This window comes from Leptodactylus fuscus, chromosome 2, assembly GCF_031893055.1.
Source record: "Leptodactylus fuscus isolate aLepFus1 chromosome 2, aLepFus1.hap2, whole genome shotgun sequence".
In the NCBI taxonomy this organism is placed as follows: Eukaryota; Metazoa; Chordata; class Amphibia; order Anura; family Leptodactylidae; genus Leptodactylus; species Leptodactylus fuscus.
This window is the reverse complement of record NC_134266.1, coordinates 45,965,519-45,987,987: the sequence shown is the minus strand read 5'-3', so window position 1 is coordinate 45,987,987 and position 22,469 is coordinate 45,965,519. Positions and strand designations below refer to the sequence as shown.

The following is a 22,469-nucleotide window of genomic DNA, read 5'->3' as shown; positions in this document are numbered from 1 at the left end:
CTGCCTGCAGTCTAGTGTGACAAGTGACGGGCGATAGATAGATAGATAGATAGATAGATAGATAGATAGATAGATAGATAGATAGATAGATAGATAGATAGATAGATAGATAGATAGATAGATAGATAGATAGATAGGAGATAGATAGATAGATAGATAGATAGATAGATAGGAGATAGATAGATAGATAGATAGATAGATAGATAGATTGATAAATAGATAGATAGATAGGAGATAGATAGGATATAGATAGATGATAGATAGGAGATAGATTGATTGATTGATAGATAGATAGATAGATAGATAGATAGATAGATAGATAGATAGATAGGATGGATAGGAGATAGATAGATAGATCATAGATAGATAGGAGATAGATAGATAGATCATAGATAGACAGATCTGCTTTCATTAGGGTTGAATTTACATTCACACTATGGACAAATCCTCTACAAAATCATTTTCAGGCAGATTCATAGACAAATGTTCTGCAGATTTCCGCTGTTTCAGTGCTCGCTGATTTCACACTTGCCATTAGGATTTTGTGGAAGATCTTCCTACAAATGTCGTTTGTGAATCCGCTCTTGGGACATGTTCACACTACTTCATTTTCATGCAGGGTCTCACACACATTTCGCACCAAGATCTGTGTCGAATTCATTTCCTTTTGAAATCTGTATCACTATTGAAGCTGCACAGAATTGACATTCACAATGCAGAGAGAATGTGATACACTTTTGTTTAATGGATTTTCCATAATGATGTAGTGTGTGATCTGTGGGGGTCCAACACCTGGAATCCGCACAGATCAGCTTTTCCACCAGCCTCTGAGCACCGGAAGCTGCTATATTTATGTTCTACATATATACGGTAGCAATAAGTTTGGTTCCATATTGTCGGCAGCCAGTGATGGGCTTGGCAGGTTTTGCTTTCTCCAATTCTTTCAAGGGTTCCATTGGCTGTATACTATAAAAAGCGTGCCTGCGTATTTTCTAAAGCCTCATTCTCTTATTTTCCTGATGCAGTTTTCATGTGGTTAATTTTTATTCCCAGCGGGTATTATGTAAGCGCTGGTCTCTCCGCTGTTAATTTATCACCTATGAGTTATATTATGCTCAGCATATTGTCTGGCTGTTATTTAACCGGTATGTGAATAGGACACAGGATGAGCCGACACTGTTATGTGTGAATGACCTTTTTAGCACCAAGCTGGCTGAATGTATTTCCGCTATATACAGCAATACATATATTTTTCATAGCCATCTTGTGCCTGAGGGGCAGCCATTTTCATGTATCCCACATACATTCGAGTGTATGGAGAGGTCCATGAAAACGGACAAAAATAGGACATGACCTATATTTTGACAGTTCGTTACAACAGACTGTCAAAGTAACAGTCCTATGAATAACCCCTATTCACTCACACTGAATTTAATGTACCCGTGTGACTTCCATTCAAAAAACCGGACTGTCATGTGAATATAGCTTGAGACTTTGTAGCTAGCAAGTGGGACAGTTCCCTTTAAGCTGGACAATACAGAATCCGATCGAATAAATATTAACCTTCAGAAACCTAATAAATAACTGTACAGCAGGCAGACTTACAGGGCCACGCATCATCCAGGCAAATAGTTTTAGGCCTGGGCCCCATGTGGTGTAATTGCCGTGGAAAAAAACGCAGCGTTTTACTGTCCCTGTAAAGTGGATGGGAATCTAGCAAATGTCATCCACACATTGCGGAAAAACTGCTTACGTTTTGGAAATCGCAGCATGTCAATTATACCTACAGAAACGCCAGTGGTTTCCCCTATAGGTATAATGAAAGCAGAAAAGTGCTGCGGGAAAAATCACGATGTGTTGCTGCCGTGGTCCTTCCCACCACACTTTTTTTGCTGTGGCCTTAGCCTTAAACAATATCCATGTGTAGTACAGTGAAGTGTAAATCCCTGGTGGTCTAGGGCAGTGAAAGGGTTTTGTATATCTGCATCTTTGGAGGGTGACAATGATAGGTTTTATGACTGTCTGGTGGTCTACAGCTATAAAAGTGTTAGCGTTTCTGGAGACACTCCAAATAGATGAAAAAAAGCAAAAGGTGACTTTATTTCATATGTGCTATGTTTCTGTCCACTAATAAATCTTGAGAAAGGTCCCAGATTTGTTAGTGCTTTTTTTCATCAATTTGTATTGCATCCTTCATTTTTTCTATCTATCTATCTATCTATCTATCTATCTATCTATCATCTATCTATCTATCTATCTATCTATCTATCTATCATCATTTCCTATCTATCTATCTATCATCTATCTATCTCTCTCTCCTATCTATCTATCTATCTATCTCTCATCTATCTATCTATCTATCTATCATCTATCTCTCTCTCCTATCTATCTATCTATCTATCTATCTATCTATCTATCTATCTATCTATCTATCTATCTCCTATCTATCTATCTATCTATCTATCTATCTCCTATCTATCTATCATCTATCTATCTATCTATCTCTCTCCTATCTATCTCCTATCTATCTATCTATCTATCTATCTATCGTAAAAAAAAAAAAAAAAAAAGAACAGAGTCAACACCGCACAGTTTCTTTGACCAGCCATGCTATATCCAAGGTCCAGCGTACAACCCCCCCCCCCCCCCAATAATCGTAGGAATCTAATCTTATATATTCTTTTTCATATTCAGAGAATTGACTTTACTTTTGGCGTCATTTTTAGTATTAATGACTATTGGCGGATAAGAGCGGGCTGGGCAGTGGTAACGAAATGCAAATAATTTGTCTAATTACTGTCTAATAATGGATGACAAATGGCCGGAGAACACGGCCTGTACAGATCATTTGGCTGCAGGAGAGGAGATTAATAATTAAGCCTTTTTCCCAGGCAAAGTTTTTAAGACAGCTTTTCAGCGAGCCGCAGTTCTTATTTCTGGGGGATTTTCATTCTACGAGGATGCTGAGGAAAACTCTAGTCCTGATTCTCCCTTTGTTCGGCCTTGCTGTATCAGAACTCTGCAGACCAGGTACATGACAATAATTCATCGTATAGTGCAGAAAACAGAGACGTATTCACTACAGTCTTATCTAGAACAGATACTATCTCTGTTGTATTTAATGGAGATTTATCAAAACTGGTGCAAAAAGCAAAGTGGAGCAATTGACCATAACAACCAATCAGATTCCAGCTCTCATTTTTCAGAAGCCTTTTGAAAAATAAGAGCTGTAAGCCAATTGGTTGCTAAGGACAACGGATCTGGTTTTTCTTTACACCATGTTTTTTTTATAGAGAAGGCCTAGAAATGTAATAATATTATATTGTATGTAGATTGGATGTAAAGAGGGCGCTGGCGCACATTTATAGGAAACCTTAAAAAGCAGATTCAATATATGGGGTCTTTTTATAAACTGCCACGTCTATGGGCTTTAATATATAGAAAAATATGGGGAAATTTAATATTTTGCTTGAAGCCAATATAAAATGGTCAATAAACAGACAAATTTGGTTTATATAGTTTGGTTATGACTGGGATTTTTTTTCCGTATTTTCACACCTATGGACAATGTCGTCCTGTAAGATTATTGCAAAAAGATCTGTATCATTTAAGCTAAGGCCTCATGTAGCGGGCCGCAGCAAAAAAAGCGCTGTCTGAAAAATCGCGGCATCAACGCATCATGTTTTTTTCCGCAGCACTTTTCAGAGAAGGTACATAAAGTTTTCCTCTGCGGACTTTCTGCTTCCATTATACCTATAGGAGAACTACAGTCGTTTCCATAGGTATAACTGCCATGATGCAATTTCCAAAACCACAACAGTTTTGGAAATCGCAGCGTATCCGCTGCGCATATTTTCCCGCAATGTGAGGATGGGATTTAATAGGAACTGTAAAAAGGTGCATTTTTTCCATGACATTGCCATTGCAGCCATAGCGTTTACGCTATGTGGGGCTCCAGCCTCATACAGACCACTGAGATCAGAGATGACTCCTAATAGCATTTAAGGCGGCAGTTTTTCCCCGCATCGCTTTCTGCTTCCAATATATGTCGGGAAACCGCTGGCATTTCCGTAGGTGTAATGAACATACTGTGATTTCCAAAACCGTGACAGGTTTGGAAATCGCAGCGTGTCCGCAGCGCTTATTTTCTGTAATGCGTGGGGCCCGGCCTAAAAATTCATAGAAAAGATATGTAGTTCCTGGTAATAGACAATTCAGCTGCTGTAGAACCTCTTTTTATAGAGTTACCTTACAGCCCCTTTACACAGGGCATTTCTTTGCACTGCCCTTTATATGGGCCAATGCATGATACATGGGTGAGGATGAATGGCTATCGTTGTGCTGTGGGTGTGCGTTTATGGCTGCGTTGGCTTATCAGGGCTGTGTATACAAGGGCGGCCGAGAGATCAGGGGAATGAACGCTTGTACAGACGTTTGCTCCCAGTTTTAGTCTGAATAAATGGCGCTTTCTGAGCTTTCTGTTCACTGCGTATTGACTGATATGTAATGCCCTGACAACAGTATAACATGTTGCAGCTGCTGAAGAACCTCTTAAAAAAAGAGTGGACATTACATTTTAGTCAATCAGTGTTTGGCGCAGGAGATATTTTTTTCAATAGTTATGTATGACAGACTTCTTATATGGCAAGAAATTCCCAGGCCCAGATTTACTAATAGTTAGTGAAAATTTAGACAGACAGTCTGAAAATACATCAGATTTATCACAGTGACTGATGCTGGATGATAAATCTTGCATATTTTTAGACTGTCCATTGAAAGTTTATTCCCCCTTTATGAATACTGGCGTGAGTAATGCCAGTCTTCGTAGCCCCAGAGCCGGCAGAGAGTGCACCTCATTTATGAAGAGACGCACGCCTTCTGTTATATGAGGTGCATCCCCCATCAGGTTGCGCACCTCAGGAAAAACGTACGCTAGCTCTATCGTTTTCACCATATTTCTGGAGTAAATGATGATAAATTTGGTGGGGTCACTGGAAAGTGGCAAAGATGACGCAGATTTTAATAAGCCATAACCTTTCATGCCTGGTGTACAAGGCATAATAAATATGGCAAGGCTGGCTCATTTTTGATACATCGTGGCAAATTTAAGCCACCCCCTTTTTTTGAGAAGCCACCACCCACGTGTCAAATTTTGTCCATTCCAAGTGTGCCAAACAGCGCTGTTTCGGTCTTTTGGACCTCCTCAGCATAGCGCAGGGATACTAATTTGGCAGAGTTAGAGACTATAGACTAGGGTCAGGGGATAATCAAACACATTAGGGAGAGTGTGTGCCTACATAGGCGTATGGAGACTTACAAGTCATTAGTATCCCTGCGCTATGCTGAGGAAGTCCAAAAGACCGAAACAGTGCTGTCCATAGCTGGGAATCTGTTCCTTTTGGGATAGAAATACTAATTTGGTAATAAACTCTGCATCATGTCAGTAGGCTTATTAACTGAGTCATGCATGATGTTAAGGGGGCTGCCCTCTAGAGGGCGGCATACAGAGGCACTGTTCTCCTAATTATATCCTGGAGAATAGATTTGCATATTTTTTACCCAGAATCCCTAGTGGAGCAGGAATGACTTGTAAGTCTCCGTACACCTATGTAGGCACACACTCTTCCTAATGTGTATGATTATCCCCTGACCCTATTTAAACCATAGTAATGTTGCTGTTGCAAATACAAGTGCAGGTATAGCTATTCTTCCGTATTTTGGGCATGCGCAGGATTTCAGCGCAGAGTTCCATCACTAACTGGTGATGACGCTGCTCTGAAGAGTATGAGGTGATCAGACTACATGACTGGATGACGTGGCTGTGCTCCGGGATTCCGGTGAACGCCCCTTGTGCTCCGTGAGCCTCATTTGCATAACACAAAAAACACGTTATTACACTTATCCTGGTGGGATAATCTAGAAACAAAAGCTATGCCTGGGCTTGTATTTGCAACGGTGACATTACTATGGCAGTAGTATAAAGAGGCTGCTATAGATGATAGACTCCCTTTAACATGAGAATGTGCTGAATCACAGTTGGGTCACATTATGGATTCATTTTCTGTATTGTGTACCACTTACTTTTTATCTTCACTGCTTCTTGTATCTTGACCGTTTAGTACCAATGTAACTAAAGATTGAGCATGCTTTGGTATGGTACAAACAAGAACTACAGTGTGATCTGGTCATACCAGCATACATCCGACGGTGGATTACAGATCATTAGTACTGCTTGTACCATGGTTGTTAATAATCCCTTAATTCTGCTGTGACAGGACTAACATTAGAAGTCCAGGCACCTGAGTGTACCGAGGATTGGACAGGGGGCATTTGCATGCATTTTTCATGTCCATAATATTTCTTTGATATGAAACTATATTATAAGCTTAGGAAATTATCAGATCACTTATTATTTATATGATTCTCACTTACAGAAGCTCCTGGAGCCTTCAAAGTTCGTTTTAATATCAAAAAGGCTTTGGGCGATAAAGCAGTAAGTGAAATTTCACTTTCTTAATAAATAATGAAGTTTCATGTATGAATTATTTCAGTGATCTGCAACCTGTGGTTGTCCAGCTGCTGCAGAACTACAGCTCCCAGCATGCCCTGTAGTTTGCAGCTGGGGCTTTATTGATTGATTGAATAATTGAAATATTGTCATTTTTGAAAGGGTTTTCCAAACTTGTGAAATACATTTTGGGTAAAATCACAAATATGGTGTCATTCCCTGTTTCATCACCGCACCTGCATTACAGATCCTTGGTCACCCTTAGTCCCAGTTCACATCTGCGTTCAGTATTCCATTCAGGGAGTCCGCTTGGGGACCCCCCAGACGAAATACTGAACGCATTGACAAGTGGTTAGCAAAGAAAGCACACGGACCCCATAGACTATAATGGGATCTCTGTGTTTTCCGCGCGGTGTCCGCACAGAAAAAGCTTGTGAAATAAGTACCTCATGAACGACTTTCCTCTCCGCATAACTTGTGCATACACTGCGTGTAAAACACATGGACCCCATTATAGTCTATGGGGTCCGTGTGCTTTCATTGCTCACCACTTGCCAATGCATTCGGTATTGCGTTCGGGGGTTCCCCAAGCGGACTACCAAAACAGAATACCAAACGCAGATGTGAACCAGGCCTTAGGTCATGGTATAAGGCTGCCTGCGATTGTTGCTGATAGTCTCACCTCACATTACGTAACCAAAGAACGCCGGGTAGCCATGCAAGTCTTCACTAATGTTAGGGAATGGAGTTGTATTGTGACTCCTAGTGTGCAACAACCATGACTTCTAGTCACACAAAAAATGAGCAGTGTTCAACTTGAGGTCGCAGTTGTGGCATACTAAGGGTCATAATATGGCTCACTTATTTTAGTTAAGGAGTTGCAAGGCAACTGAGCGATCTTTGGTCACATGACAAAAGTCACAGCCAAAATCGCCATGTAGCCCTAGCCTTAAGGGGTTGTCTGGAATTCAAAAATACATGTATCCAGCAAGGTTGGTGTACAAAATAAAAATGACCTTATACTGGGTTGTTAGGAAATGTATAGCCAGATACGGCTTAACTTGTCAATTATAGCCTACTGCTAGGATATAGTGTGACTGGGACCACGGCGATCATATGATTTCTGGACCGACTTCTATTTAAAAAAGGGATTTTCTTTGTGACAGTCCTTTTAAATATGCAGATAAGCTATGTGTTACTGTAGCAGATTGTAACGAGTGTAATCCATATGTTCCAAAATAAATTGAAATCAGTATATAAATGGATATATAGTGTGAATAAAATAAAATCCTCAGCATGTCAATTATTTCTGTCTATTTTCATCCTATCCAAAACATAGGTTGGAATCAACCAATTAGCAACCAAATCAGTCCCAAAATATGTATATAATATATTCATTGCAGAATTACAGAGGGTTAGCAGTTTACAGTGTGAGTAGATTTACCCTGAAAGCCTCCTTGTTTTTTGGTGTAGATGAATGATAATGTGTCACATCTTTGGCACTACACCCTTTCTTGCGCCAAAGATACAACATATCTACCATTCTGCATCTTTCTCATCACTTTCCACTAATGTGGGCTGAGAGGGCCAGGGAAAGGATGCCCCGGGCCAATATATTTGGTTACCAGTTTTCTGGCATGAGCTATACAGAAAACCAACGCCAGTACCTGACCAGCATCTCTGTGAAACCAGATTTATTAAAGAGGAGCTTTCATATCCTCAGGCTTTGCCGTTTGTACCCCGGGGCTGGAGATATCGGTGCCATTACTGATCTCTGCCCACTGTCAGAAGGGATTTCCTGACAGTACTGTCCAGATTTTAGTACTTGGGAGGACGATCCGCACAGCTTAGCGTCATCGCTAGGAAGTATGGAATGTCCCCTCTGACAGTATAGGACTATGGACGAGTACAGTCAGGAGGGGCGTTCCTCACAACCCAGCTAGACTTTCAGGAATGCCCTTCTGACAGTGGGCAGAGATGGGTAATGGTACCGATATCTCCAGCCTCGGGGCTGAATTCAGTGCACTTTCGGCTTTCTAGTGGTATATAAAACTAGATGTGCCTGAGGACATGAAAGGTCCTCTTTAAGAGGCACGTGCAGGAAAAACCTGGCAAAAAAGCTGTAACATCTCTACCTGTTCAGGTCTCTGCACCACCCTCTGCTCGCGTGCCACGGTGCAGGAGGCGGGCGCAGTTTGATAATTTGCTTAAAGTTTTTAGTTGCACTGTGTGAACACGGCTCTAGTTCTGTAATTGTATTTAAACCACACCCGTCTTCTGCCCTTGTTGCCTCTGTCCATTCAGTGGTTACATTTTTTCTTGCCTGTGATTGACAGCCTGCCTTCCTGTCAGGTCCAGGGCGGGTTCATCTCCCCTATTTAGTCTTGGCTCACATTCACACTGGTGCCGGTTATTGCCTCTTGCTTGCTGGCTTCTCTTGCTGTTAATTTACTTGTATTCTAATCCTTGACCTCTGGCTTTCCCTACTGATTATTCTTTTGGACTCTGATTTGGCTCTGACACTGCATTGCTTGACTGTTACCGAATCCTGGCTAGCTGACCTCCCTTTGTTGTTGTTCGTCTTGTCTGCGTTTTTGTGTATCACATATATAGGAAGGAATCGTCTTGGAGTTGCCGCCTATTATGTAGGATAGGGCCTGGCAATAGGAAGGGACAGTGGGGGGCTTCAGCTTAGGGCTCACTGTCCCTTGTGCCCCTTCCTCCAGAGTTCTCCAGCAGCTTCTGGGGAATTATTATCTGGCTATTCCCTAACAAAAGCACTGCAGGAAAAAACGCGTCTGCATCGCAGTTTTTCCCACAGAGCTTTTCACAGAAAGTCTGCAGAGGTTTCCTGAAAACCATGCCAGGAGAAGGATTCCTGTCATTCTAGTTATCTATGATGCTAGACCGTGATGAACCCCAAACATTTCAGGTTCTGGACAAGGTTGAAACTTTTGGGAAATTTGGGTTCAATCCAGTTTGATACGAACCAGTTTGCTCATTTCTACCCCACACCCCTACTGATCAGCTGTTCTCAGCACATGGAACCAGTTGCAAACATTGTGTATATTTTGTAGTGCCATGTGCTATGGCAGCTTAACTTTATAGACAGCACCTTTAAAAAGGACCTGTCACCATGTGCAAAATGCTATATGCTATATAAGATTTGATTCTCGCTGTGCTCCTGAACTATTTTGGTTCCTGAAAGATTACCTATAAAATACCAAGTGGGCAGTACCTTTTCAGAAAAAATGATGAATAAGAGTCACCTGAAAAAAAAAAATAATATGGGTGTGTCAGCAATAAAATGATGTATGTCATATAGCATTTTATACTTGGTGACTCTGCAGAATATCTTAATATTTAATGCTAGAGATATGATGACGATTGTAACACTGAACGAGTTCTCTGTCATAAATTATAAGGTTAAATACCCAATGACACCTGCAGAATATCAAATATTATCTAACTGTTGGCAATTGTCACCATCTTCATTATATCACCAGGCTTGGAATAGTGATCAGTAGAGATGAGCGAACACTAAAATGTTCGAGGTTCGAAATTCGATTCGAACAGCCGCTCAATGTTCGTGTGTTCGAACGGGTTTCGAACCCCATTATAGTCTATGGGGAACAGATACTCGTTAAGGGGGAAACCCAAATCCGTGTCTGGAGGGTCACCAAGTCCACTATGACACCCCAGGAAATGATGCCAACACCTCTGGAATGACACTGGGACAGCAGGGGAAGCATGTCTGGGGGCATCTAACACACCAAAGACCCTCTATTACCCCAACATCACAGCCTAACAACTACACACTTTACACACTCAATACCACCTCTCTGACAGTAGGAAAACACCTTGAAACATGTGTATTTGGCACTTGCAGTGAGGAGAGCTTGTCACCAGCAGTGAATTTGGCCCTTGTAGTAAGTTGAGGTTGGCACCAACATTTGTTTTGAAAATCAGGGTGGATTGAGCCTCTAACCAGCAGAGTTTGGGCAAATTCATGGTGGAGGGAGCCTCTAAACACCCCAGTTTGGGCAAATTCATGGTGGAGGGAGCCTCTAAAAACCCCAGTTTGGACCAATTCATGGTGGAGGGAGCCTCTAACCAGCCCAGTTTGGGCAAATTCATGGTGGAGGGAGCCTCTAAAAAACCAAGTTTGGACCAATTCATGGTGGAGGGAGCCTCTAACCAGCCCAGTTTGGGCAAATTCATGGTGGAGGGAGCCTCTAAACAGCCCAGTTTGGGCAAATTCATGGTGGAGGGAGCCTCTAAACAGCCCAGTTTGGACCAATTCATGGTGGAGGGAGCCTCTAAAAAACCCAGTTTGGACCAATTCATGGTGGAGGGAGCCTCTAAACAGCCCAGTTTGGGCAAATTCATGGTGGAGGGAGCCTCTAACCAGCCCAGTTTGGACCAATTAATGGTGGAGGGAGCCTCTAAACAGCCAAGTTTTGGGAAATTCATGGTGGAGGGAGCCTCTAACCAGCCCAGTTTGGACCAATTCATGGTGGAGGGAGCCTCTAACCAGCCCAGTTTGGGCAAATTCATGGTGGAGGGAGCCTCTAAACAGCCCAGTTTGGACCAATTAATAGTGGAGGGAGCCTCTAACCAGCCCAGTTTGGACCAATTCATGGTGGAGGGAGCCTCTAACCAGCCCAGTTTGGGCAAATTCATGGTGGAGGGAGCCTCTAAAAAACCCAGTTTGGACCAATTCATGGTGGAGGGAGCCTCTAACCAGCCCAGTTTGGGCAAATTCATGGTGGAGGGAGCCTCTAAACAGCCCAGTTTGGGCAAATTCATGGTGGAGGGAGCCTCTAAACAGCCCAGTTTGGACCAATTCATGGTGGAGGGAGCCTCTAAAAACCCCAGTTTGGACCAATTCATGGTGGAGGGAGCCTCTAAACAGCCCAGTTTGGGCAAATTCATGGTGGAGGGAGCCTCTAACCAGCCCAGTTTGGACCAATTAATGGTGGAGGGAGCCTCTAAACAGCCAAGTTTTGGGAAATTCATGGTGGAGGGAGCCCCTAAAAACCCCAGTTTGGACCAATTCATGGTGGAGGGAGCCTCTAAACAGCCCAGTTTGGGCAAATTCATGGTGGAGGGAGCCTCTAACCAGCCCAGTTTGGACCAATTCATGGTGGAGGGAGCCTCTAACCAGCCCAGTTTGGGCAAATTCATGGTGGAGGGAGCCTCTAAAAAACCCAGTTTGGACCAATTCATGGTGGAGGGAGCCTCTAACCAGCCCAGTTTGGGCAAATTCATGGTGGAGGGAGCCTCTAAACAGCCCAGTTTGGGCAAATTCATGGTGGAGGGAGCCTCTAAACAGCCCAGTTTGGACCAATTCATGGTGGAGGGAGCCTCTAAACAGCCCAGTTTGGACCAATTAATGGTGGAGGGAGCCTCTAAACAGCCAAGTTTTGGGAAATTCATGGTGGAGGGAGCCTCTAAACAGCCCAGTTTGGGCAAATTCATGGTGGAGGGAGCCTCTAACCAGCCCAGTTTGGACCAATTAATGGTGGAGGGAGCCTCTAAACAGCCAAGTTTTGGGAAATTCATGGTGGAGGGAGCCTCTAACCAGCCCAGTTTGGACCAATTCATGGTGGAGGGAGCCTCTAAAAAACCCAGTTTGGACCAATTCATGGTGGAGGGAGCCTCTAAACAGCCCAGTTTGGGCAAATTCATGGTGGAGGGAGCCTCTAACCAGCCCAGTTTGGACCAATTAATGGTGGAGGGAGCCTCTAAACAGCCAAGTTTTGGGAAATTCATGGTGGAGGGAGCCTCTAACCAGCCCAGTTTGGACCAATTCATGGTGGAGGGAGCCTCTAAAAAACCCAGTTTGGACCAATTCATGGTGGAGGGAGCCTCTAAACAGCCCAGTTTGGGCAAATTCATGGTGGAGGGAGCCTCTAACCAGCCCAGTTTGGACCAATTAATGGTGGAGGGAGCCTCTAAACAGCCAAGTTTTGGGAAATTCATGGTGGAGGGAGCCCCTAAAAACCCCAGTTTGGACCAATTCATGGTGGAGGGAGCCTCTAAACAGCCCAGTTTGGGCAAATTCATGGTGGAGGGAGCCTCTAACCAGCCCAGTTTGGACCAATTAATGGTGGAGGGAGCCTCTAAACAGCCAAGTTTTGGGAAATTCATGGTGGAGGGAGCCCCTAAAAACCCCAGTTTGGACCAATTCATGGTGGAGGGAGCCTCTAAACAGCCCAGTTTGGGCAAATTCATGGTGGAGGGAGCCTCTAACCAGCCCAGTTTGGACCAATTAATGGTGGAGGGAGCCTCTAAACAGCCAAGTTTTGGGAAATTCATGGTGGAGGGAGCCTCTAACCAGCCCAGTTTGGACCAATTCATGGTGGAGGGAGCCTCTAACCAGCCCAGTTTGGGCAAATTCATGGTGGAGGGAGCCTCTAAAAAACCCAGTTTGGACCAATTCATGGTGGAGGGAGCCTCTAACCAGCCCAGTTTGGACCAATTAATGGTGGAGGGAGCCTCTAAACAGCCAAGTTTGGACCAATTCATGGTGGAGGGAGCCTCTAAAAAACCCAGTTTGGACCAATTCATGGTGGAGGGAGCCTCTAACCAGCCCAGTTTGGGCAAATTCATGGTGGAGGGAGCCTCTAAACAGCCCAGTTTGGGCAAATTCATGGTGGAGGGAGCCTCTAAACAGCCCAGTTTGGACCAATTCATGGTGGAGGGAGCCTCTAAACAGCCCAGTTTGGACCAATTAATGGTGGAGGGAGCCTCTAAACAGCCAAGTTTTGGGAAATTCATGGTGGAGGGAGCCTCTAAACAGCCCAGTTTGGGCAAATTCATGGTGGAGGGAGCCTCTAACCAGCCCAGTTTGGACCAATTAATGGTGGAGGGAGCCTCTAAACAGCCAAGTTTTGGGAAATTCATGGTGGAGGGAGCCTCTAACCAGCCCAGTTTGGACCAATTCATGGTGGAGGGAGCCTCTAAAAAACCCAGTTTGGACCAATTCATGGTGGAGGGAGCCTCTAAACAGCCCAGTTTGGGCAAATTCATGGTGGAGGGAGCCTCTAACCAGCCCAGTTTGGACCAATTAATGGTGGAGGGAGCCTCTAAACAGCCAAGTTTTGGGAAATTCATGGTGGAGGGAGCCTCTAACCAGCCCAGTTTGGACCAATTCATGGTGGAGGGAGCCTCTAAAAAACCCAGTTTGGACCAATTCATGGTGGAGGGAGCCTCTAAACAGCCCAGTTTGGGCAAATTCATGGTGGAGGGAGCCTCTAACCAGCCCAGTTTGGACCAATTAATGGTGGAGGGAGCCTCTAAACAGCCAAGTTTTGGGAAATTCATGGTGGAGGGAGCCCCTAAAAACCCCAGTTTGGACCAATTCATGGTGGAGGGAGCCTCTAAACAGCCCAGTTTGGGCAAATTCATGGTGGAGGGAGCCTCTAACCAGCCCAGTTTGGACCAATTAATGGTGGAGGGAGCCTCTAAACAGCCAAGTTTTGGGAAATTCATGGTGGAGGAAGCCCCTAAAAACCCCAGTTTGGACCAATTCATGGTGGAGGGAGCCTCTAAACAGCCCAGTTTGGGCAAATTCATGGTGGAGGGAGCCTCTAACCAGCCCAGTTTGGACCAATTAATGGTGGAGGGAGCCTCTAAACAGCCAAGTTTTGGGAAATTCATGGTGGAGGGAGCCTCTAACCAGCCCAGTTTGGACCAATTCATGGTGGAGGGAGCCTCTAACCAGCCCAGTTTGGGCAAATTCATGGTGGAGGGAGCCTCTAAAAAACCCAGTTTGGACCAATTCATGGTGGAGGGAGCCTCTAACCAGCCCAGTTTGGACCAATTAATGGTGGAGGGAGCCTCTAAACAGCCAAGTTTGGACCAATTCATGGTGGAGGGAGCCTCTAAAAAACCCAGTTTGGACCAATTCATGGTGGAGGGAGCCTCTAACCAGCCCAGTTTGGGCAAATTCATGGTGGAGGGAGCCTCTAAACAGCCCAGTTTGGGCAAATTCATGGTGGAGGGAGCCTCTAACCAGCCCAGTTTGGACCAATTAATGGTGGAGGGAGCCTCTAAACAGCCAAGTTTTGGGAAATTCATGGTGGAGGGAGCCCCTAAAAACCCCAGTTTGGACCAATTCATGGTGGAGGGAGCCTCTAAACAGCCCAGTTTGGGCAAATTCATGGTGGAATGAGCCTCTAACCAGCCCAGTTTGGACCAATTAATGGTGGAGGGAGCCTCTAAACAGCCAAGTTTTGGGAAATTCATGGTGGAGGGAGCTTCTAACCAGCCCAGTTTGGACCAATTCATGGTGGAGGGAGCCTCTAACCAGCCCAGTTTGGGCAAATTCATGGTGGAGGGAGCCTCTAAAAAACCCAGTTTGGACCAATTCATGGTGGAGGGAGCCTCTAACCAGCCCAGTTTGGGCAAATTCATGGTGGAGGGAGCCTCTAAACAGCCCAGTTTGGGCAAATTCATGGTGGAGGGAGCCTCTAAACAGCCCAGTTTGGACCAATTAATGGTGGAGGGAGCCTCTAAACAGCCAAGTTTTGGGAAATTCATGGTGGAGGGAGCCTCTAAACAGCCCAGTTTGGGCAAATTCATGGTGGAGGGAGCCTCTAACCAGCCCAGTTTGGACCAATTAATGGTGGAGGGAGCCTCTAAACAGCCAAGTTTTGGGAAATTCATGGTGGAGGGAGCCCCTAAAAACCCCAGTTTGGACCAATTCATGGTGGAGGGAGCCTCTAAACAGCCCAGTTTGGGCAAATTCATGGTGGAGGGAGCCTCTAACCAGCCCAGTTTGGACCAATTAATGGTGGAGGGAGCCTCTAAACAGCCAAGTTTTGGGAAATTCATGGTGGAGGGAGCCCCTAAAAACCCCAGTTTGGACCAATTCATGGTGGAGGGAGCCTCTAAACAGCCCAGTTTGGGCAAATTCATGGTGGAGGGAGCCTCTAAAAACCCCCAGTTTGGACCAATTCATGGTGGAGGGAGCCTCTAAAAACCCCAGTTTGGACCAATTCATGGTGGAGGGAGCCTCTAAAAACCCCAGTTTGGACCAATTCATGGTGGAGGGAGCCGCTAAACAGCCAAGTTTTGGGAAATTCATGGTGGAGGGAGCCTCTAAACAGCCCAGTTTGGGCAAATTCATGGTGGAGGGAGCCTCTAACCAGCCCAGTTTGGACCAATTAATGGTGGAGGGAGCCTCTAAACAGCCAAGTTTTGGGAAATTCATGGTGGAGGGAGCCTCTAACCAGCCCAGTTTGGACCAATTCATGGTGGAGGGAGCCTCTAAAAAACCCAGTTTGGACCAATTCATGGTGGAGGGAGCCTCTAAACAGCCCAGTTTGGGCAAATTCATGGTGGAGGGAGCCTCTAACCAGCCCAGTTTGGACCAATTAATGGTGGAGGGAGCCTCTAAACAGCCAAGTTTTGGGAAATTCATGGTGGAGGGAGCCTCTAAACAGCCCAGTTTGGACCAATTCATGGTGGAGGGAGCCTCTAAAAAACCCAGTTTGGACCAATTCATGGTGGAGGGAGCCTCTAAACAGCCCAGTTTGGGCAAATTCATGGTGGAGGGAGCCTCTAACCAGCCCAGTTTGGACCAATTAATGGTGGAGGGAGCCTCTAAACAGCCAAGTTTTGGGAAATTCATGGTGGAGGGAGCCCCTAAAAACCCCAGTTTGGACCAATTCATGGTGGAGGGAGCCTCTAAACAGCCCAGTTTGGGCAAATTCATGGTGGAGGGAGCCTCTAACCAGCCCAGTTTGGACCAATTAATGGTGGAGGGAGCCTCTAAACAGCCAAGTTTTGGGAAATTCATGGTGGAGGGAGCCCCTAAAAACCCCAGTTTGGACCAATTCATGGTGGAGGGAGCCTCTAAACAGCCCAGTTTGGGCAAATTCATGGTGGAGGGAGCCTCTAACCAGCCCAGTTTGGACCAATTAATGGTGGAGGGAGCCTCTAAACAGCCAAGTTTTGGGAAATTCATGGTGGAGGGAGCCTCTAACCAGCCCAGTTTGGACCAATTCATGGTGGAGGGAGCCTCTAAAAAACCCAGTTTGGACCAATTCATGGTGGAGGGAGCCTCTAAACAGCCCAGTTTGGGCAAATTCATGGTGGAGGGAGCCTCTAACCAGCCCAGTTTGGACCAATTAATGGTGGAGGGAGCCTCTAAACAGCCAAGTTTTGGGAAATTCATGGTGGAGGGAGCCTCTAACCAGCCCAGTTTGGACCAATTCATGGTGGAGGGAGCCTCTAAAAAACCCAGTTTGGACCAATTCATGGTGGAGGGAGCCTCTAAACAGCCCAGTTTGGGCAAATTCATGGTGGAGGGAGCCTCTAACCAGCCCAGTTTGGACCAATTAATGGTGGAGGGAGCCTCTAAACAGCCAAGTTTTGGGAAATTCATGGTGGAGGGAGCCCCTAAAAACCCCAGTTTGGACCAATTCATGGTGGAGGGAGCCTCTAAACAGCCCAGTTTGGGCAAATTCATGGTGGAGGGAGCCTCTAACCAGCCCAGTTTGGACCAATTAATGGTGGAGGGAGCCTCTAAACAGCCAAGTTTTGGGAAATTCATGGTGGAGGGAGCCCCTAAAAACCCCAGTTTGGACCAATTCATGGTGGAGGGAGCCTCTAAACAGCCCAGTTTGGGCAAATTCATGGTGGAGGGAGCCTCTAACCAGCCCAGTTTGGACCAATTAATGGTGGAGGGAGCCTCTAACCAGCCCAGTTTGGGCAAATTCATGGTGGAGGGAGCCTCTAAAAAACCCAGTTTGGACCAATTCATGGTGGAGGGAGCCTCTAAACAGCCAAGTTTTGGGAAATTCATGGTGGAGGGAGCCTCTAACCAGCCCAGTTTGGACCAATTCATGGTGGAGGGAGCCTCTAACCAGCCCAGTTTGGGCAAATTCATGGTGGAGGGAGCCTCTAAAAAACCCAGTTTGGACCAATTCATGGTGGAGGGAGCCTCTAACCAGCCCAGCTTGGACCAATTAATGGTGGAGGGAGCCTCTAAACAGCCAAGTTTGGACCAATTCATGGTGGAGGGAGCCTCTAAAAAACCCAGTTTGGACCAATTCATGGTGGAGGGAGCCTCTAACCAGCCCAGTTTGGGCAAATTCATGGTGGAGGGAGCCTCTAAACAGCCCAGTTTGGGCAAATTCATGGTGGAGGGAGCCTCTAAACAGCCCAGTTTGGACCAATTCATGGTGGAGGGAGCCTCTAAACAGCCCAGTTTGGACCAATTAATGGTGGAGGGAGCCTCTAAACAGCCAAGTTTTGGGAAATTCATGGTGAAGGGAGCCTCTAAACAGCCCAGTTTGGGCAAATTCATGGTGGAGGGAGCCTCTAACCAGCCCAGTTTGGACCAATTAATGGTGGAGGGAGCCTCTAAACAGCCAAGTTTTGGGAAATTCATGGTGGAGGGAGCCTCTAACCAGCCCAGTTTGGACCAATTCATGGTGGAGGGAGCCTCTAAAAAACCCAGTTTGGACCAATTCATGGTGGAGGGAGCCTCTAAACAGCCCAGTTTGGGCAAATTCATGGTGGAGGGAGCCTCTAACCAGCCCAGTTTGGACCAATTAATGGTGGAGGGAGCCTCTAAACAGCCAAGTTTTGGGAAATTCATGGTGGAGGGAGCCTCTAACCAGCCCAGTTTGGACCAATTCATGGTGGAGGGAGCCTCTAAAAAACCCAGTTTGGACCAATTCATGGTGGAGGGAGCCTCTAAACAGCCCAGTTTGGGCAAATTCATGGTGGAGGGAGCCTCTAACCAGCCCAGTTTGGACCAATTAATGGTGGAGGGAGCCTCTAAACAGCCAAGTTTTGGGAAATTCATGGTGGAGGGAGCCCCTAAAAACCCCAGTTTGGACCAATTCATGGTGGAGGGAGCCTCTAAACAGCCCAGTTTGGGCAAATTCATGGTGGAGGGAGCCTCTAACCAGCCCAGTTTGGACCAATTAATGGTGGAGGGAGCCTCTAAACAGCCAAGTTTTGGGAAATTCATGGTGGAGGGAGCCCCTAAAAACCCCAGTTTGGACCAATTCATGGTGGAGGGAGCCTCTAAACAGCCCAGTTTGGGCAAATTCATGGTGGAGGGAGCCTCTAACCAGCCCAGTTTGGACCAATTAATGGTGGAGGGAGCCTCTAAACAGCCAAGTTTTGGGAAATTCATGGTGGAGGGAGCCTCTAACCAGCCCAGTTTGGACCAATTCATGGTGGAGGGAGCCTCTAACCAGCCCAGTTTGGGCAAATTCATGGTGGAGGGAGCCTCTAAAAAACCCAGTTTGGACCAATTCATGGTGGAGGGAGCCTCTAACCAGCCCAGTTTGGACCAATTAATGGTGGAGGGAGCCTCTAAACAGCCAAGTTTGGACCAATTCATGGTGGAGGGAGCCTCTAAAAAACCCAGTTTGGACCAATTCATGGTGGAGGGAGCCTCTAACCAGCCCAGTTTGGGCAAATTCATGGTGGAGGGAGCCTCTAAACAGCCCAGTTTGGGCAAATTCATGGTGGAGGGAGCCTCTAACCAGCCCAGTTTGGACCAATTAATGGTGGAGGGAGCCTCTAAACAGCCAAGTTTTGGGAAATTCATGGTGGAGGGAGCCCCTAAAAACCCCAGTTTGGACCAATTCATGGTGGAGGGAGCCTCTAAACAGCCCAGTTTGGGCAAATTCATGGTGGAATGAGCCTCTAACCAGCCCAGTTTGGACCAATTAATGGTGGAGGGAGCCTCTAAACAGCCAAGTTTTGGGAAATTCATGGTGGAGGGAGCTTCTAACCAGCCCAGTTTGGACCAATTCATGGTGGAGGGAGCCTCTAACCAGCCCAGTTTGGGCAAATTCATGGTGGAGGGAGCCTCTAAAAAACCCAGTTTGGACCAATTCATGGTGGAGGGAGCCTCTAACCAGCCCAGTTTGGGCAAATTCATGGTGGAGGGAGCCTCTAAACAGCCCAGTTTGGGCAAATTCATGGTGGAGGGAGCCTCTAAACAGCCCAGTTTGGACCAATTAATGGTGGAGGGAGCCTCTAAACAGCCAAGTTTTGGGAAATTCATGGTGGAGGGAGCCTCTAAACAGCCCAGTTTGGGCAAATTCATGGTGGAGGGAGCCTCTAACCAGCCCAGTTTGGACCAATTAATGGTGGAGGGAGCCTCTAAACAGCCAAGTTTTGGGAAATTCATGGTGGAGGGAGCCCCTAAAAACCCCAGTTTGGACCAATTCATGGTGGAGGGAGCCTCTAAACAGCCCAGTTTGGGCAAATTCATGGTGGAGGGAGCCTCTAACCAGCCCAGTTTGGACCAATTAATGGTGGAGGGAGCCTCTAAACAGCCAAGTTTTGGGAAATTCATGGTGGAGGGAGCCCCTAAAAACCCCAGTTTGGACCAATTCATGGTGGAGGGAGCCTCTAAACAGCCCAGTTTGGGCAAATTCATGGTGGAGGGAGCCTCTAAAAACCCCCAGTTTGGACCAATTCATGGTGGAGGGAGCCTCTAAAAACCCCAGTTTGGACCAATTCATGGTGGAGGGAGCCTCTAAAAACCCCAGTTTGGACCAATTCATGGTGGAGGGAGCCGCTAAACAGCCCAGTTTGGACCAATTCATGGTGGAGGGAGCCTCTAACCAGCAGAGTTGGTGGAAATCAGGGTGGAGGGAGCCTCTAACCAGCAGAGTTGGGGGAAATCAGGGTGGAGGGAGCCTAGTATTAGCAGAATTGTGCAACGCTTATGGTGGATGAGTATGAGGATGCGGAGGAATTGGAGAGGTTGAGTACAGACATGGAGTTTCATGTTGGGGTGCTTTACACAGGTGGGCACAAAAATGACGGCTCTACCCAGTGGTGGTTCATTTTTATCAAAGTGAGCCGGTCGGCACTCTCAGCTGACAGACGGGTGCGCTTGTTAGTGATGATGCCACCGGCTGCACTGAACACCCTCTCAGATAGGACGCTGGCGGCAGGACAGGACAGCACCTCCAAGGCATATAGGGCAAGTACAGGGCTGTGGTTGGAAAGGTATTCCCGCAACATGCGCCTATACTTCTCACGCCTGGTGACACTAGGACCCTCCGTGGCGGCACTTTGGCGAGGGGGTGCCATCAAGGTGTCCCAGACCTTAGACAGTGTGCCCCTCGTTTGTGTGGACCGGTGAGAACTTGGTTGCCTACTGGAGGAACTGCCCTCCCTGCCGCCAACGTCACATGCTGGAAACATCTCCATCATATTCTGCACCAATTGCCTGTGGCAAGCATTGATGCGATTGGCCCTCCCCTCTACCGGAATAAAAGACGAGATGTTGTTTTTATACCGGGGGTCAAGGATAGCAAAGATCCAGTACTGGTTGTCCTCCATGATTTTGACAATACGCTTGTCGGTTGTAAAGCACCCCAACATGAACTCAGCCATGTCTGCCACAGTGTTAGTTGGCATGACTCCTCTGGCCCCACCGGAAAGTTCAATCTCCATTTCCTCCTCATCCTCCATGTCTACCCATCCGCGCTGCAACAATGGGACGATTCGAAGTTGCCCGGAAGCCTCCTGTATCACCATCACATCATCGGACAACTCTTCTTCCTCCTCCTCCTCCTCCTCCTCCTCCTCCTCCATTAAACGCAGTGAAGCGGACAGATGTGTGGACCTACTCTCCAGCTGTGACGGATCGGATGCTATCCCTAACTCCTCTGTGTGATCTGAGTTATCCCTGATGTCAATCAGGGATTCTCTCAGAACACACAAGAGCGGGATTGTAAGGCTCACCGTCGCATCCTCAGAGCTCACCCTCCTTGTGGACTCCTCAAAGACCCGTAGGATGTCACAAAGGTCTCTCATCCATGGCCACTCATGGATGTGAAACTGAGGCAGCTGACTTTGTGGCACCCTAGGGTTTTGTAGCTGGTATTCCATCAAAGGTCTCTGCTGCTCAACCACTCTATTCAACATCTGAAACGTTGAGTTCCAGCGTGTGGGGACGTCGCACAAAAGCCGGTGTTGTGGCACATGCAGGCGTTGCTGGAGAGATTTTAAGCTAGCAGCGGCTACTGTCGACTTGCGAAAGTGGGCGCACATGCGCCACACTTTCACCAGTAGCTCTGGAACATTGGGGTAGCTCTTTAGGAAACGTTGCACCACTAGGTTGAAGACGTGGGCCAGGCATGGAACATGTTGGAGTCCGGCAAGCTCCAGAGCTGCTACCAGGTTCCGGCCGTTATCACAAACGACCATGCCTGGGCCCAGGTGCAGCGGCTCAAACCATATTGCCGTCTCATCGAGGAGGGCATCCCTCACCTCGGAGGCAGTGTGCTGTCTGTCCCCCAAGCTGATCAGCTTCAGCACAGCCTGCTGACGTCTACCAACGCCAGTGCTGCAACGTTTCCAACTCGTAGCTGGGGTCAATCTAACAGCGGAGGAGGAGGCGGTGGCGGAGGAGGAGGCGGTGGCGGAGGAGGAGGCGGTAGAGGAGGAGGAGGAGGGGGGTGTTCTTCTCGTGTCCCTGCCAGGAATGTTAGGCGGGGAGACGAGGTACACCGGGCCAGTTTGGGAAGCAGTCCCAGCCTCAACTACATTCACCCAGTGTGCCGTCAGTGAAATGTAGCGTCCCTGTCCGCATGCACTTGTCCATGCGTCGGTGGTCAAGTGGACCTTTGTGCAAAGCGCGGAACTAAGGGCCCGCCTGATGTTGAGTGACACGTGCTGGTGCAAGGCGGGGACGGCACACCGGGAGAAGTAGTGACGGCTAGGGACGGCATAGCGAGGTGCCGCAGTTGCCATCAGGTCCAGGAAGGCGGGAGTTTCAACAAGCCGGAACGCCAACATCTCCTGGGCCAGCAGTTTAGCGATGTTGGCGTTCAAGGCTTGCGCGTGTGGGTGGTTAGCAGTGTATTTCTGCCGCCGCTCCAATGTCTGAGAGATGGTGGGTTGTTGTAAAGAAGCGCCTGATGGTGCCTTTGATGGTGCAGGAGAAGGAGATAAGACAGGAACA

General features: G+C 46.9%; 1 protein-coding gene across 1 annotated transcript in view; it reads left to right on the top strand.

The window, feature by feature from the left end:
* Positions 1-2,997: 2,997 nt before the first annotated feature.
* Positions 2,998-22,469, top strand: part of LOC142194526 (collectrin-like) — a gene marked incomplete at its 5' end in the record, with an annotated part of 50,331 nt that continues 30,859 nt past the window's right edge. Inside the window, one exon of the mRNA XM_075263696.1 lies at positions 2,998-3,030. Coding sequence (XP_075119797.1) covers positions 2,998-3,030 — 33 coding nt within the window. The remainder of the gene's footprint in view (positions 3,031-22,469) is intronic.